Here is a 19353-nt window from a genome sequence, read left to right as displayed (position 1 = left end):
GGCATATTTTTATGCGACATATGACCTGAATGACGGTCATTTTTAAATAGGCATATAATGCTCTCAAATTGACATGTATCAGTAAACTTTGGCTATACATGGTCCACGTAATCTCATTTTTAACAAAGTTTAATCCATTCTTTCGTCGTAAGCCATTAAAAAAACATCATAGCCTCTAAGCATATACTTTGGCCATTCAAAAATATGGACTGGCTATGTTTCCAAAAATGTGGTGCATGCTATTCTGAAAGAAATATTAGTGCATTACTATATGAAGCCCTATTGAACCAAAGGCAATCACAGTGACGCGCGATCATTATCCACCTTGATAGTGTTTAAATCGGTCTTCCTGACTGCATTCAGACTAGTCAGACTGCTATATATGCATTTAAACCTTTTGAAACCGACTATATGACTTCGTCGAGTAGCCGGTATAATGCTTTGAGCATCAGGCTATTCTCAATATTTTAGAGGTTGCATCTTATCTTTAACACAAACGTTTTGGAATGGGCCATGCCCCCTGTACCAAAAGATACGACAGTATCCATCAATTATTCTTGTTAGAATGTGATTCTGTTCATTTTGAATAATACGCTATAAAAACAGATCTGGTAACAAAAAAAGTGTCCGAGATTTGAAGTGAAGACTTTTCCGCTGTCTCAGGAGTGATGGCGGCGTCTGCACCCTCCTCCTCTGGCGGAGAACCGGATCCAAACTCGACAAATTTACGACCACCAGGCTCAAGTAGGTCCATCACAGACAAAATGCCATTTCACTTGTGCTGTTTACTTTGTGGGCAACGCCATTAATCATTTCCATCGAGAGAAAACTGTGCGTTTTGAAATGCCTCCCTTTCAACAAATCACCGCAGCGCTGCATGCGCAGCGACCTCCGGGCATCTGCTTGATGCCACAAAATGATGTCCTCTCCAAACATTCAGGGGAGCTGAAGCCAATTAGTCTGCGTCTGGGCCACCAGGTTCCGATGGAGTTCAAAGCTAGATATTTTCCATAAAGATTGGGCACATTAAATGCCCAATTATTATTAATATTTGGCTATTATTATGATTATTACTATTATTGTTGTTATTATTATGCAATTATGTGTTATTATCATCACTAACCTATTTGTATTGTTTTCGTATTAGCCTATTATATTTGTACAGTATATAGCCCACTGCCATTAGGTTGCACCGAGTTAAGTGCATGTAGCCTATATACATGGAAAACTGGAAATTACTCACAAAGTGGCTGTTAATTCAGGTACATTAAATCCCCCCCTAATGGCATGCCCCACCATCAAGCAGAGCCCCATAAACACACGCTTTCATTCTTGCCTAATATTGAAACGTTTCTGTTTCTCCGCATTTAATTAAAATGTAAAAATGTTGAGCCTACATGTTCCTTATAATAAGTAAAATACAAGTACATTTTATGCAGCAAATATTAATGAATTAAATCAAATATAGAGCCATAAAGCTCAGGGTTTTATCTCCAGAGCATTTGGTGTTACATCAATTTTTCGACCCACTGATATTTCGTTTGTCGCTTCTCGCGTGTCGCCCCGGTGAAATGCTGAGAGATAATATTTTGTTTAAGTCCACACATAAAGAAAAGAAAATGTGTGTGTGTGTGTGTGTGTGTGTGTGTGTGTGTGTGTGTGTGTGTGTGTGTGTGTGTGTGTGTGTGTGTGTGTGTGTGTGTGTGTGTGTGTGCGTACGTGCGTACGTGCGCGCGTGTGTTCAACACACCTGCACATTTCCTTTCTTATAGGCCCATTTCTGTGCTCTCTCTCTTTTGTTGCCAAATCGCTTCCAGTGGCTGAAATCACTGGGAGTGACAGAGTTAGAGTGCATTCAATGAGCTCTGAGGAGGGCAATGATTTATCAAATGATCCAAAGCAAGGGTTAAATTGGGATGTGGGGGTGGAACTGGCCGCCCCCATGCACCCCGGCCCAGACTCCCCCACCGGCCCGACCCGACCCCCCCCCCCCCCCCCCCCCTCCTGCTTTTGAGAATTTGGTGTGCGTGTTTGTTCCCATCAGTGTGCCTCCATCCAAGGTGTCCCCCCCCACCCCACCCCACCCCACCCCACCCCTCCCTTGCTGGGAGCCGTTGATAACGGCGTAATTCTCTATCTGTCACTGGCCAGCCGGCTCATGTCTAGTGATGCGTGCATTTTAACGAGCATCTTTTCACTCAATTAGATCTTCAGGCTAGCATAAATCTGAACGGCTAATTCATTAGAAATCCTTAAAGGTCCTAAATGTTAACGTACACATTATAGCTATAGACATTTAGGACAAATAGTCACACACATATATATATATATATATATATATATATATATATATATATATATATATATATACATATACATATACATATACATATACATATACATATACACACACACACACACACACACACACACACACACACACACACACACACACACACACACACACACACACACACACACACACACACAACATGCATGCGAGACCCTCTAATGGTTTTCTATTTTAGGTTATGATGCATGGTGTGGAGTTGCTCATGGATGTACTAGGAAATTGGGAATGAAGATATGTGGTGAGTGGACATAACTGCAGGTCATGGGTTTTCTGTATGCTAATAATGATTGTCTTTTTAACTCGTTTTCATAGACAATATTGGCAATTTATGATTGCCTGCATGCATTGAATTAATAATTTGGCTTGGTGTCGGTGATGATCTCTTACCCTTTGTTGTAACCTAATCTCTGAATCAATGTGTGGCCTGCATGTCACTGGACTAATAGGCCTATAGCAGCTTTCAATTGAAGATAACGGGGATTAATGTAGATAGATATTCAATTAAACTATCATGTATGTTTGATATCCTGTCCTATTATTATTATTATTATTATTATTATTATTACTAGACCGATGCCCACATGGCTGCAGAGCACCGAGTCGGTAACGATGGAAGTCTTAAATCTTTAAAAAGTTATTTGATTTCGGGACTCGGGAGGACATGCAAAGAAACTCTTGTCCTTAATTGCTTTGATTGTCGAAACACACTCACTTGAATAGGCTATCACCAAGTTAATCATTTTGTTATAGCAGTATAATTAGAGTTATTTTTAAACGACACGTTCTGTCGGTTTTATTTAGAATTATGAGCTACATCGGACGGACCATTTACAACAAACAACGATAAATTGAGAAATGTAATCTATGTTTACTTGTTTAGACTAGAGGCCTGGGAAGTTTACGTAGGCTAAATATTCGTTAGAAGATTAGAACAACGTTCATATAGGATTGCAGCTCATTCTGACTACAGCGAATCAGGAGACAAATCACTAATTATTAGCCTATGGGCCTACATGAGAAAAGGAGGATCGACTTATTGAAATCTATTAAATGTGCCTCGAATCTGATCAATTTGCGATGGTAGGCTCTGTCTAATTTGTTCTGGAAAAATGTTTTCAAAAAAGGGCCTCTTAATAGCAAAAACTAAAACTGCACACTATATCAACATCACGGAGTCACACTCCAAATAATCTGTTCCAAATCCGATGCTATCGGTTCCTTGTTCTGTTCCTGTTCCCTGGCTGAAAAAGGCTATAACATGCATCTGTCAGAGGAGCACGAGCTTTAATGAGAACTTACAACTAGGCTACATGACAGCTATTTGCTTGGTTAGAGTTTGGTGCTGATGTCACCGGGCTCACCGGGCTACCCCCCCCTCCCCCAGCTATTCCGCCCATAAATAGGATTCCCTGGGTAGGACGGAGACCTTTTTTGTAAAGTATAAGGTACAAGCTATATACGCATTCAACACTGCCCCAGGGACAATACATATAGGATATGGCAATTGATTTTTAGTAGCTTTAGAAGCTGTGCTCACAAAATGTATGGGAATAGGAATCGTAATCATCCGTTAGAATCTGAATCTGCCCCTTCTTGTAATCATGTAGGATTTTTGCAAAAGAATAACAACCTGGAGGAAAGGAGCAGGATTGTGAGTTCCTTCAAAGAACGCTCATCCAAGAATCTTCTGTGTGATAACAGCGACACTGATTCGGGCTTCAGACGCACCGAGACGGATTTCTCCAATCTATTTGCCAGAGGTAGGTTTGAGGGCGGAATAAAATATATATATATATATATATATTATATATATATATATATATATATATATATATATATATATATATATATATATAGTTTTTTTTAAATTATTATTATTATTTAATTGACAGATTTCATTTCAAAATTGTCAGGAATTCCATTTTATTTCACTGAGATGAACAATGCAAGACATTTTAACATTAATTGATTAGACCTAAATTATTATTATTTTCTTTCCCTGAAATTTCTTGGAGGCACAAAAATGGACTGATAGATTATTATCCAATTATTATCCAATCGAAACCTTTATTTAATTACATTACTCTGAATTGATTAACAAACTGGATTGTACTGATCCATAGTATTTTATGTCATGAGGAATTTTGTCAAACTGGGACCTCCTGCAAAATGGCCTGCACAGATTCTAAACATGCATTTAAAAGTTATTATCATGGAACAGTTGTAGAAAATAAGTGACAAAATATTGCCTACAAATCTCCTAGATTTATTGCCTGCCAAAAATGGAGAGGAGATTACCATACAGTTCTTGCTGGAGTTTGTGGACATTCTCACAAACTATATCCGGAAGACCTTTGACAGGTCAACCAAGGTCCTGGATTTCCACCACCCTCACCAGCTTCTGGAGGGCATGGAGGGCTTCAACCTGGAGCTATCTGACCAGCCCGAATCTCTTGAACAGATCCTGGTGGACTGCAGGGACACCCTGAAATATGGGGTGAGGACAGGTAAGATGAACGAGTCCAAAGGCTCAGTCAAGCCAGAATAGCATGTCCCATTCAGTGCAATCAATAAGTCTCATTCGCTTACTGTACAGTATATGCTGGAATAATGATTGTATAGACAAGTCTGTTTCTCAAAAATCCTTAATGATTAATAGCTTGTGTGAAATATGTTGCTCAGCTGTACCTGTATGTGAATTCCAGGTCACCCCAGGTTCTTTAACCAACTCTCCACTGGATTAGACATCATTGGGTTGGCAGGAGAATGGCTCACCTCTACAGCAAACACAAATATGTGAGTGCCACAGATTGTTTCAATAAATGATCTTGTTTGGTTGCAGTTCCCTTTTGTATCGTGTTTTAATTTGGCCACATTTGGAAGCAACTGGGTTAATGTCATTATAACCTTGCTTTTTCGTCTTTCTAAACAGCCTGAGAAAAGCCTTCAGTGTGCTTTAAAAAAAATTAAGAATACTCTGCATGCTCTGATAGTCTGTCACTCAAGCAAGTAAATCATGGACTGTCAAAAGCACAATAGGGGAGATGTGATTTCTGTGCTCCCCCAAGATCATTATTGTTGACCTGCAATCTGGCTGTAGTCAGATACTACAGCCCTACAGGCAAGCCAAATTGCATATTGATTTGCAGGCAGTTTACAGTTTTTTGTAATGATAGTTTCTGACTGTGAGAAAACAATGCTAGAAGAAAAGACAGCCCCTCCGCTGAGACCATGTGTACAATCAGCATTGATATTTGTTTAGCCTTTCTTTTCAACCGGATATTCCCTTTCAACCGGATAGACCACACACGTGCACATGCACGCAACACACATGCACATGCACACAAAATATCTATCCAGGGAGGTGTCTTGAATAAGATTGAATGCTGAACTATATGTATATAGGCTAGTAATCTTCTCACAGAATCATGATAGACCACTGCAGATGCTGAGAACAATTTAATGTATCAGAAGATTATCCAAACAGTTCACACTGTTTTGTTGTTGACAAAACAAAAAACATACAATGCCGTGACCATACTAAAAAAGAAACTGAGGGGCTACTACAGGTGCTATGCTGCTTGTGTATATTTACATCTTGTAAGTAATCTTATTAGACAGAAATATTTTTATTTTTATATTTCATCTCAATTGAAGTCCACAACATTGGCAATGGATAATCACAAGTTCACAGCAAACTTGATACCAAGGCACAACAGCATTTGTGTGCTTACCAATAAGCAACACCAACTTCCTGCATGGTTCTGTGAGGTCACCTATTGTCTAGTCAGTGTTTGTGCACCAGTGCCACAAGACCCACCATTAAACAAGTGTGCACAAAACTGATTTATAACACACATTTATATTGGGTCACAAGCATGTAGCCCTGTTCAGAGCTTCAGTACAGATCTCTCAGATGGATGTAAAAATTATTGCAATCACAGCTGTTACGCTGTCCTGAAGTTGCATTAAATAAATGTATTGATTATTTGTTTGTTTGATTGATTGATTTAATACTTTATTAACAGAGCAAAAAGTACAAAGGTACAGTTATAAAATAATGCTAAAAAAAACTTCCATTGTGATCCTATGTTAATGACCTCCCAAAGTGAGAGATTCTCTCTGCCCTGGCTGAGTTTACTCCAGTCTTGACATGGTTGAAGGAGATTCCCCATTGAGAAGCCTGTCAATGCTTTGCAATCCTCCCAGGATATTATATTATATTCTATTTTTTGCCATTTGTTCGTGTTTAATTTATTGTCCTTTATCATTGGGCTCCATTCAGAATCAATTTGTTTCTGAAGCTATCTCAGCTGCATGGCTTTCTGCTGTGGGCAATGTCATTGTGGGAGATTCAAACTAGAGGGTGGAGGTTGTTTACATATTCATAATTCACATTCATTAATTACTCCATCAACTCTAATTACTGCTGGCAGGAATCGATTGACACTAATAGGCTGACATATCATGTCAAGGGCTTCTATCATCAGAATTAGTGAGTATCATCTACTTGAGTGAGTGAGGTGAAATTAATTTGGGATGCTAGTTAAGTAACATCAGACTTTGTTCTCCCTCATTGTCTGGGCTTATGCCAACAAGAGAGCTAAAAACATCAGTGCTGTAGGTAGGACACCAGATTGTTCCACACCGATTCATTGACCTTCATTGCATGAACACACAGATAGTTATGTAATATGAAAATTTTTGGATATGAGTAGATATAAGAACCATACAACCTTTTAATTCTATATTGATTGTGCTCTGCTCTAAGGGAAAACGGTTTATGTTTTTGCAACATAGAAACAACCTTTTATTTTGCTTTCATAAAACCAAATTAACATACTGAGAAAATTCAAGCAACCTCAAATAAAACTTCTATTAATTCTATTTTTATTATATTTTTTGCCGTGTTCATGAGAGAAAGTACATTAAAAGGACAGGCTTTTAGACTATGCTCATATCAGACAAAAATGTAAAAAGAACCACCGCTCATCTGCTGAAAAAACCTAAGTGTGCTGGAGTCACAAAGGGATAATGAAAAAATAAAGGGAATACTCAGATCTGCGCACAATCAAAGTATTTATTTTGCAAGCTTTCGTAGTAGACCGAAAGCTTGCAAATTTTTAAGTCAGAGACTTAAAGCGGACACAGAATACTGTATTCTTAATGGACTTAAGACAAGTCATCAGTGCAACGTAACAGAGCTATGGTTGATCTCTGACTCAAAACACTGTTTGTTTCCATAACCAATGTAAGTTAGCACCTTAGATAGCATTTCTGTAGACTTAGATAGCATTTGATACAGACTTATAGCATATGTTATGTAGACAGCACTATAATTGCATTGTATGTAGTCATAGCACGTCATAGTACATATGTATAGCATAGTAGTATAGATGTATAGTTTATATGTATAGTTCCATTATATAGTTACTTTCTTAGCCTACGCATGTTTCATGATAAATGTTTTTATGTGATGTATTCCCATGCTTTTTTGTTCTTGCTTAATGTAAATCGCTCTGGATTAAGAGCGTCTGCTAAATGCCTAAATTGTAAATTGTAAGTAACCGCTCTGAAGTCAATTACTGTAGTAGAGGATATAAATAATACAGCCTTTAATGTATCACTAACTTTGCCTGTTGATGAACCTAGTGGTTAAGTCGTTCAGCTATAGTACAGAAACAGCAACTTTCCCATGCTTTGATGGATTCCCACCAGAAGACTTCTGCAGCTTATCTTAAAACTACACACAAGTGGGGCTAATGCACCACTGAACTAAAAGAGCACACTACTTACAGGCAGTTCCACTTGTCCACAAGTAGTGGTCCTACTCGATCACAGGATTTAAACTCACTAGAAGAGCAGGGAGGCCATCAACCACTGCAGATGTGTAAACTTATATAGTATGTGTTAACTGGGCTTTAGGAGCAAAGTTGTAAGTGGCAAAAAGGTAACAATGTTTTAACTTGGTCCGTTGGTGTTCCCTAGGTTCACTTATGAGATAGCCCCAGTCTTTGTACTCATGGAGCAGCTGACACTGAAAAAGATGAGAGAGATTATTGGCTGGCCTGATGGAGAGGGTGATGGGATATTTTCACCAGGTAAGGACGGCATCATTGTTCAGACAATGAGGACCCCCTTGAAAACTAGTTGCTGCAACTCAAGGGTTATCCTCTAGTCTAGTGCAGTGGTTCCCAAACTGTGGTGCGTGCACCCCTTGTGGTGTGTGCACACCTTGTGGTGCGCAAGCGCCTTCTAGGGGGTGCACAACATGAAAAGCCAAAGGCTTTATACATATTAACATAATATGTTCATGTATATAATTAAATAAGATACAATTCTACCTGTAGCAAGGTTGATGCTACCAACCACCTGGCTAGGTTCCTCCGACACAGGGACACAGGTTGATGGTTCAAAACACATTATTGTAGGAGTGGCAAGATGTTACAACATACAAGCCAGAGCTTTGAAGCCAGAAACGTCTTCGTCAAGGTTGATAAACCACAACTAGCGCATGCGATCGGTGATCATGCAAGTGATGCAATCCTAGATTCTATAACATAACAGAAACAGAGCATTACGTTGTAATGCGTGTAACATTGAATGTGGGTTCACTGCCCTAGCTGTCTGAAAAAAAGAAGGGGCCTAGAATTTAAAAGCATCTATATCTGATTTCCACAGGAGGGGCAATATCGAACATGTACAGCGTGATGATCGCCAGATACAAGTTCTTCCCTGAGGTCAAGACCAAAGGCATGACGGCTGCCCCCAGACTGGTTCTCTTCACCTCGGAGCATGTTAGTCTCATTGTTACTTACTTATTTACAGTATGATCTATTTTGTTTATTTTACTTACTTACTTACTTACTAACTATTGCTGCTGTTATCTGCTGTAAGATTGTATCAGGTGCTTAAATTAATTTGTAACAGTGTTCTATATAATTCCATGTTCAGAGACTACCATAATAATAACACGTCAGGCTAATATCCTGTATTGACATCCATACATCTGTTCCTATATAGAGTCACTACTCCATTAAGAAAGCCAGCGCAGCCCTTGGCTTTGGCACAGAGAACCTGATTCTTTTGAGCACAGATGAGAGGTTTGTACTAATGTAGACAATCTGATAAAAAAGAATTAACTGACTGCGATTTTATTAGTGGTGTTTTTATCCTTTTCTTTGCTTTATTTGAGGGGCACTAGCCCTGCATGCCCAGCTTTGTGTGTGTGTACCATGGATTTGATTTGATGGTGATGTACGATGATATAAGCGCCCCTCACTTCATACGGGTGTGACTTGTAGTTAAGTTTTGGATTTCAGTAAGTCAGTGGAATGGAATTTTCTTCAATTATGCATTTTCTGTATTGTTGAATGACAATAAAGCTATCTATCTATCTATCTATCTATAAGAAGTAGAAAAAACAGGCGCTTGTTATCTTTTTCCACAGAGGGCGAGTCATTCCTGCTGATTTGGAGGCCAAGATCATTGATGCCAAGCAGAAGGTGAATTTCAAAATGTATCAAATCATCAGTTTGGGAGAGTCATACAGTATATTTGCCCTATAGAAGCATTTATTATGTACTTTGAGTTTATTTTTTCATAACTGTTTTACTGCACACAATTTGTCAAAAGAACCAGTTAACTTGCAGAATAAGGTAGTGATCTATGCATGAACACCATGCAGCAAGGTTATTTCCATAAGATAAATGGTTCTTGTCTGCTCAAATGTTATATTACGGATTTCCTGCTTCTTAAAAAGCTCTAGAACTCAATTCTCTTAAGGCAAAGTAATGTTCAGGCTGCGTGAAATGGCAGCCCAATTCTGCCCAAACAATGGTTTCATATAGTCAGTTATCTCAACCACTTTCTTTAAAGTCACTGATCACATACTGTATACAGAATAAGAAATTGTAATTGTTTGAATTGTTCTTTTCTGATCCTGTTGGCCTGCAGGGATACGTCCCAATGTTTGTGAATGCCACCGCTGGGTCCACTGTGTATGGGGCGTTCGACCCCATCAACGAGATAGCAGACATATGTGAGAAACATAACCTGTGGCTTCATGTGGACGTGAGTGATGTATAGTCGCCACATCACCTATATGTATCACCTAGGAACATTGCCCGTCTCTGCCCGGTTAGTAGACTATACTGCAACAGCATCCTCCAAGGCATCAACTCTAAAACCCTCAATAAACTCCAATATGTTCTAAACTCAGCTGCTCACCAGCTCCAGAGATCACATGACACCAGTACTTCGGGACCTCCACTGGCTGCCTGTCAAACAAAGAATTTACTTCAAAATGCTCCTCACCACCTATAAGGCACTCCACAACCTGGCTCTCCCCCTACCCGTGTGTGTGTGTGTGTGTGTGTGTGTGTGTGTGTGTGTGTGTGTGTGTGTGTGTGTGTGTGTGTGTGTGTGTGTGTGTGTGTGTGTGTGTGTGTGTGTGTGGATAATTTCAGAAACCGCGGGATTGATCAGGGACAGGCCTTTCATGCACGCCACCTCCACCCTTTAGGGCAGAATTAGTCGAAAACTCACAGAAATCATAACACATCTATTGAGTCATGTGATAAACATGCATCAGACAGAGTTGACTATAATGGGGCCCTAGCCACAAACAGTACAACAGAACAATACATGACAACACAACAATCAGACAATGCAAAAACATACTGTACATACAGCATGCCCAGCATTGTGTGTGTCTGTGTGTGTGTTCCATGGATTTGATTTGATTGGCTGAGCACAGAATGTGATGTATGATGTGTGATGAGTTTTGATATTCAAAAGGCCTACCGATCGGCTATAATACCAATCGGCTATAATAATCCACTCCATATATAAATACAGTATAATAAGGGCAACCACAACAGAGTCCTTATGGCCACAAGACCAAACTAGAAATGCACCCTGTCGAGGTGCCAACTTGCGCGCAAGTACTGCTACTAACTAATGTCTATTACAACTGCTGTTCTAAATCCTTTAGACCTGTTATTGACCTTATACCAACCATGAAACACCTTAGTTACGTCACCATCAAATTCAACAGCCAATAAGGGACCACCATTCTTACCCCGACATACATACATACATACATACCCAGCTGATCACCAAACGTACCATACCTTAGTTATGTCATCAAGAATGGTGGTCGCTGATTGGCCGGTGGATCAACACCGACATACATACATACCCAGCCGATCACAATACTTGCGCGCTCTGCTTGCGCAAGTAATTACGTCACCATCAACAGCCAATTAGGGACCACCGAGGACAGGCCTACATACCATACATACGTACAGTACGCAGCCGACCACAGTACTTGCGTGCTCTGCTTGCACAAGTAACAACAACAACAACAACAATTAGACATTTTAAGACATTCTCATCTGTTAGATGAGATAAATCATTGACCATAACATCCCAAATAAACCATCCTACACAAAGTCAATTGTCATTGACAATGAATGGAGAATTTTACATCATAGTGTCTGAGCAAATCGGCTTATATTCTTGTCCTACACAAAGAATAAATTCCCATTGACAATGAATGGAGAATTTTACATCATAGTGTCTGAGCAAATTGGCTTATATTCTTGTCCTCCATTGACAAATTCCCATTGACAATGAATGGACAATTTTAGGTCATATCTGAGCAAATACCGGTAGACATGTTACGTCATGATGATGTACGATGATGAGAGCACCCCTCACTTTACACTGGTGTGAATGCTTTTATCTCATTTTGAGGGGCCTCCTCTAGTCTACATTTTGTTGAATTTGTTTCTACCAATATTCACCAAAATAGGTACACCTGATCATGGAAGTCATGTATCAATGAGCATCAAACAGTTTTCTTTTAATCTCCCATACTGTTTGCCTGTAATTGGTTTATAAAATGAGTGGGAGAAAAAAAAGCCATAGTTCATGAACAGTTGAACACAACATCCAGTCAACCCCAAATTAGAATCACACAATGAGGTTTCACTTCTGACTATTAGGGGTGTCACAAATGTGGAAAGTTGAACTGTATGTAGTAGAAACGTTAGTTACACCTGCAACCTGCAGACCTGCTTCAGATCCTGATGGTCTGTGGTTTTCTCTGTGTGTTCTGAAGCCTTTTGCTGCAATGAAGCTGCAATGAAAACAGGCAAAAAACAACAGTGACAATAAGAGCACTTGTTTGAGCCAGAAAACCCCAGACCGTAGAAAATCTACTGAATGTTAAAAGCTCTGTTTTTTTGGGTGCAATTGAGCTCATAAAACCTTAAAAAAAAAATATATATATATTATATGTTACGATCCCTTTAATTAGTTTAATAGGTTTTAAATGTTGTGTACTCCACAGGGTGCATGGGGTGGAGGTCTGCTGATGTCCAGGAAACACAGACACAAGCTCAGTGGAATTGAAAGGTAAAACCAAGACAATCTAACTGTGTATTTGCGAGAATATGTAGCACAAATCACCATATTTTTTCTAAGCCACTTAAAAAATATATAAATAAAACGCTGATCTAGGATGACTTAGTTGCATGACCACATAAACTTCAATCTAACTGAAAGGGTTAATCTGGATACTGTGAGAAGCTTGATATACAGTATAGTGAGTATACCATTAAGGCGCCCTGAGGGCGAGAAGCGACCCTGCCCTAAAGGGCGGGGTAGGCGTCAAATGTGTGCCAATTAGTAAGGCCAGGCGTGGCCTCGGGCCAGCCCAGTTAGGCTTTAATTTTCAGGCCATTAGCGTGGATGCGCTAATGACTTTAAGGCAGGCCCTAAGGGTTTGTTGAGGTCAGATCAACATGGTGTCTGTGAGGTCAGATGTAGATGTAGAGTTGCCACTCAATATACAGATCTAGGTGATGATCGAGTCTTCACCATGTATGCCTATCCAGCGTTGGGTAAGGTCACTTTTGTGATCTTCATATATGGAGACGGCCATATATGGAGCGTGTCACGAGGCGTGACTGACACTGAATTGGCCTGGACACCAGAATGCTCACATGTGATTTTGGGTTTGATATTTATGCAGGGCCAACTCAGTCACCTGGAACCCTCATAAGATGATGGGAGTCCCACTGCAATGCTCTGCCATTCTTGTCAGAGAAAGAGTAAGAGTGTTTCACACATTATACACTTCACTTACACACTTCAGTACGTCGACACAAACATACTGTATGCATGCATGCATGCACATGCACATGCACAAATATATGCATGCTTGCCATTCACACATACTTTCATTCTGTCACTTTTTCTCTCTTGCACTCTGTCACACAGAAACAGACACATATGCACACATAATATACTTGTCCCACTGTGGGACACGTATATTATGTGTGGAGTGGGACTCCCACTCCACACATAATATACGTGTCTCACACTGAAAATAGCAGATCTACAAGCTCACAACATGTCGCAATGTAATTATCTGTAATGTCGTTGATCTTTCTTTCCACATTTTTGACCATTACAGGGAGTATTACAAGGCTGCAATTCCATGTGTGCCGGCTACCTATTTCAACCAGACAAACAGTATGATGTGACATATGACACAGGTGACAAGGCTATTCAGTGTGGACGGCATGTTGATATCTTCAAGTTCTGGCTCATGTGGAAGGCAAAGGTATATATACCTCCGATCAGCTGCATTGTTTGTTTCTCCCATGAACCACACTGGTATTTAAATATATTGTAATGCCCACATACATTGTTGCCTCAAATGAATTATTCTCCGTTTTTATTATCTCTCTTAATTAAAGGGCACAGTGGGGTTTGAACAGCATATTGACAAGTGCCTGGACCTGTCAGCGTATCTCTATAATAAAATCAAGAACCGAGAGGGCTACGAGATGGTGTTTGACGGAGAGGTGAGATTAGTTTCCCTCTATTTTCTATTCAGCCTCATTTCCAGAGGAGGCAAATATCTTTCATTAGAATACGGTAATAAAATGTCAGAGCACCAAGTTATCTGATGAATATAAATCAGAAGTCATTACTGAGGCATAGCTCACTGCAGTATAATACCTGTATAGCTGTTGCTGGGATATGCAGCTGGGATTCTGAAATAGATACTTATATGTGGGTATTGCTTTTTACCTCAGTTGGAAACTTTGTCTGATGTACAATTAAATGTTCTTAGCTGATTTGACTAAATAGCAGATTTGGCAATTGGATATATGATGATATTCAGATCAACCGGCTCACGCAACATCTCTGTGTATGCTTAGGTCTTTATAAAGTTTGTAATGAAAATGTGTTTTATAAACTATTTTTCTCTCTATTTATTCCTGACAGCCACAGCACACAAATGTGTGCTTCTGGTACATTCCACCTAACCTGCGCGCTATGCCTGATGGAGAGGAGAGGCGGGAGAGGTTACACAAGGTAATGACACCTAGATGACCTATATGCTGACCCTCCCCCTTTTTTCATACTCCATCACACAATGGTGCCACATAAACCCAACGTTGATGAGTGGAGTCCGTCAGGGCTCTATACTATTGTATTTTCTGTTTTCACTCAACATTCAACACATGCACCACTCAGTTCACACGGGTGTGATTTTACACTGACAGTGGATTTTATAGTGTACATTTCTCTTTCTCCGACAACAGGTAGCCCCAAAGATCAAGGCAATGATGATGGAATGTGGGACAACTATGGTGGGTTACCAGCCTCAAGGGAAAAAGGTCAACTTTTTTCGCATGGTCATCTCCAACCCAGCTGCCACCAGGTCAGATATTGACTTCCTCATCGATGAGATTGAGCGACTGGGCCAGGACTTGTAAAAGACGTACATGTGTGGTGAAAGAGACATTTTCAAATATTTGTCTTTTCGAACTCTGAAAGGCTTCGAGTCTGGCTTCATGTTACTGTTGTTTCACAATCACAGTACAGGCATAATAGAGATTCTAGCTAACCGGTTTTGCAGGAAACGCACATAGTACACCACTGTTCCCCTTGTCTGCCTGTGTTCTTAGCAGTTGGCTATATCTAAAAGGTTTGCACACCCATGTTTGTTTCATGTTCTCAGAGTAAAAAGGCCCAGATAAATAGAATCACATAACAATGGTGTTTATTAGCGCAAATCCAAAACATCAATAGACCTCCATCAGGACATTATGACTGAAATATTTGTAGCATATAATGTTGGGAGGATAATGAGAATACCTAGTGTTGAGCGACTGATTCTTTAACAGTGAATATGTCATTGTACTATGGTACACTAGTCGACATTAAAATCATAATTGGAAAACTGAATGAGATGGGAAAAAATATTATGTCAAATCACAATGGAAATTTACAAATTGACATACAATATTAATATAATATACATTGGTGTACTGACTGTTGGTGCTGCGTGTTGTCTATGTAAGTAACTATCGATCCAAATGCACAGCCACATTATATCCTAGCTGTTCATTCCCTTTGATATTATGTAAGTGGGAATATGTAACACAAGTCATTGTAACAAGTACTGTATTCGATCGCTGTTTTTAGAGCTAATGATTTTTTGTGTAGATTGTGTATAGTATTGTTACATTGCCTTTGTGACAAATGTGTCTTAGTTTTACAGTAAGAAAATCCAATATTTAAATTCCAGCTTATAGTATGCAATAGATTATTGAGTTTATTTATATCAAGAGATTATACGTGTGAATAGGTCACAAGTATTCTATTCCATTTGTAATGTAGCCTCATTTATATTCGGAGACTCCAATGTATATTATCAAAATGTTTTGAATAACATTAAGGTATTTATTTAAGTGTATTTGTGAACCAAAGAAGGGTAAAGTTACATATATGTACATGGCCCTTATTATATGGATGGATTAAGATATCTATGTAGGAACTTGTAACTTAGCCTACCACCCTTAACCTTAGTGCAATCTATGTTGTGTATCTGTGCAATGTCATTGTGAGTCACATTGACTGAATGTTGTAAAGTCACATGGCTTCATGTTGGATGCTGCACACTAGCAGTGCTGCCATTACTGCTGAATCTGATGCTTTGTTAAAGTTGAAAAGCACAATGCTAAACCATGACCCGGGAGCAGCTTTTACTCAAGGGACAGATGATTGTTTGTACTATAAATGTGATATATCTTTAAAGGGCATTGGCTCTATGTGAACTAAAGTATTTCATTTAATGAGAGGGAGAATTCAACCCTATATAACATATACTAAACTGTACATTTTAAAAATGTATACTAAAATATACATGATTGTTTCAACATGTTGAGTATAATATGCATAATTTTCTTTTCCTTGATAAATTACAATGTGGGTAGCAGGAACTATTTGTCATTCCGCAATTTGCCTGCACAAAACAATGCAGTGTTACTGTGGTAAGAAGAAACTCAACTATTGTACATTCCTCGTCAATTTTTATGTAGGCACTTTAACCCCATGCCATCATTTGCAAAGTATTACTGTGTTGTATCTACAGCACCAATAAAGATATTAGCTTTACATCTGTGAGGACTTTTTTTTTAAATGTTTTGTAAGCTACAGAGTTCATGTGATCAGTCACGCCTCGAACAAAGACATTACATATAAATGTGCATCAGTTAAGTCTGCTTTATACATAATGTTGAAATAAAATGCTACTAATATCAAACCGCAGTTACCGCACAATGTTTGGCTACTAATAATTTCATACTTAATTCACAAATTAATGTACCTTTTCACTAGCATGCTCCTTTTAAATTGCACATACCATTTTGAGAACATTATGCATTGCAGTATTTGGACAACATTTTGGAGTATATTTACTAGTAAAGTTTCAAGTTACATTGTGTTTGCAATGTCTTCATGTGCTTAATATGTTAAAACTCTGCACAAATACACGGAAATTAATAGGACAAATATCACGTGTGGTAAAATAACCCCCCATCGTTTTATAGTCTAATATTCTTTAGGTTGTAGTAAAACCATCATATCAAACCAGCGACAAGAGCCAGTTAGGAGCAAATGTCTGCATTTAAATCTTCCGATTAATCACCCCTGAGGGACGTTTTATTGGCTGATCATCTTACAGCTGAAATGTCATGCTTCCTACTGATTCTTACACTTCTTTCATTACTCACACTTTTAAGATATTTATCATAAAATGTATTAGACTGGGTCTGGGCTCCCTTAACATTTTTTTCCCCCACAGAGCCAATTTCAAGGCTCTGCCTGAATGCGTTTTATTTGAACACAGCCATAGAGGGGCTGGCTATTTCAATGGCTCTGCTCCCATCCTCCACCACACACGGCTCCTTTGTTTCATGGCTGAGTGCAGCGATCATTATGGACCTGATGTCACAGGCTGCTTTGTAAAGTTGCAGGAAACTGAAGAAATAACCCGGGCATAATGGCATAATCATAACCCAGTCCTCGACTTCTTTCCCCACAACCGAGAGGACATCACCACCATGGCTTGCTTTCTTGCTCAGAGGACGATGATAATATTGTCTAAAGTTAATTGTGCAGATGCATAATTACATGGCTAATTTGGAAGCAGGTGTCCCAATAATTTTGAATAATTGAATGCTAAATGAAGCTGGGCCTATAGCTCCTATGGTTTTCACAGTCTAGTAACTACAAAGACATGAATAAATGGTCAAGAATGTTAAGTTACACAATCCCTATAGATATTACTACCTAATAGTACTATAGGTGAGGTATTAGTGGAATTAGTTTATTGTTATTATGTTCATATTATCATGTTCATTCTAGTAACAGGTTTCTTAACCTCAAAATGTTTTTTTGTTGTTTCTATTCTTGTCTAATCAGGAGAATCAATCTAATCATGAAATCACAATTTAATTGCATTTCATTGTACTTCATTGCCATAATCAACTATGAGGAAGACCATCAATTATCATTACAAGCATTATTAAACTTTGAACAAATGCAATGCAAGCCTTTAAAAAAAATACCACGCCTGACGGGTGTCTGTTTTTGCAGTTCCTCTCTGTGTCTGCACACACTCTGAACACCAGACTGTGAAATCCCTAATATCTGTCTCTGTATTGGGTTGAGCAGCCTCCATTACACACATCACATGCATGGACGCATGCACAGTGCATGCAAGTACATGCACACATAATCATGCATGCTCAGATATAGGCATGCAACCTTGGCCTCTCTACACTGGCATGTCCCAGGCTCATCCCACACAATAAGCCTGGGTTATACTTAGTTGCATGTGTGTGTCACACACCAAACATAGGTTATCTACAAGCTCACAACGCCTCACAGCACTACAAGTTATGAGGTTGTACTGTAGGTTGGTTGTCTATATCTGGCAAGCAACACCAGAGCGCAACTACAGTCAAGATAAATTAAGCATAGGTCACCCAGCCTCTATCGAGTCTATCCCCTCTCTCAGCTGTGATACTCCCCTCTGCTATACATCCATGAATCTAGTCATTGGCTTCCTGATGCACCAGATATATCTCCTACCCCTGGGAATCACTGCCACATTAGCTTCCTGATAGATACTGACGTTCCCATTGTGCAAGACAAGTCTAATGAAATGGTGATGATGATATTGACTCGGGGCTGCTTGCCAGCTCTTCCCCCGTCTCTCTATACCACACACACATGCACCGGCATATTCCATACATACAACATGCATACCTACATACAACTAAGCTTTTGAATAAACCCATAGTTCTATACAAACTTTTTTCTCTTCTTAGTTAGATTTTGAAGCCAATAAATATGCCACTGAAAGAACTTCTGAATGAATATCATAGTTTATTCATGGTGTCTCTTACTCCTGAAGTAATTATCATGGCTTACAATTATCTAAATAGCCTCCTCTTATTGACCGCATCGGTACATTGATTAGTCTAGGCAAAAAGCGGATTCTGAGGCGGGAGATTAATAGTCCACACTAGAGACAATAACTTGTGTCATTCAGATGTTTTGTGATGCGCTTAACCTCAGAAGTAATTACACCGCATCTAACCAGATATCTGAGTTCTGATTGCGTT

The 19353-nt window shown here is 39.2% G+C and overlaps 1 protein-coding gene across 1 annotated transcript; it reads left to right on the top strand.

The window, feature by feature from the left end:
- Positions 1-668: 668 nt before the first annotated feature.
- gad1a (glutamate decarboxylase 1a) lies at positions 669-15153 on the top strand (the record flags this gene model as incomplete). The annotated part of the gene is made up of 16 exons (XM_083776219.1): positions 669-744; positions 2529-2591; positions 3961-4113; positions 4618-4860; positions 5059-5149; positions 8342-8454; positions 9035-9150; positions 9377-9456; positions 9804-9858; positions 10310-10426; positions 12711-12775; positions 13395-13473; positions 13839-13988; positions 14125-14232; positions 14660-14749; positions 14980-15153. The coding sequence occupies 16 exons, from the start codon at positions 669-671 to the stop codon at positions 15151-15153; spliced, it is 1773 nt and encodes a 590-aa protein (XP_083632345.1).
- Positions 15154-19353: the final 4200 nt, after the last annotated feature.

The sequence above is a fragment of the Protomyctophum parallelum genome (genome assembly GCF_964188405.1).
Source record: "Protomyctophum parallelum genome assembly, chromosome: 11".
In the NCBI taxonomy this organism is placed as follows: domain Eukaryota; kingdom Metazoa; phylum Chordata; class Actinopteri; order Myctophiformes; family Myctophidae; genus Protomyctophum; species Protomyctophum parallelum.
The sequence above is the reverse complement of the archived record's forward strand: the minus strand, read 5'-3'. Positions and strand labels throughout refer to the sequence as shown.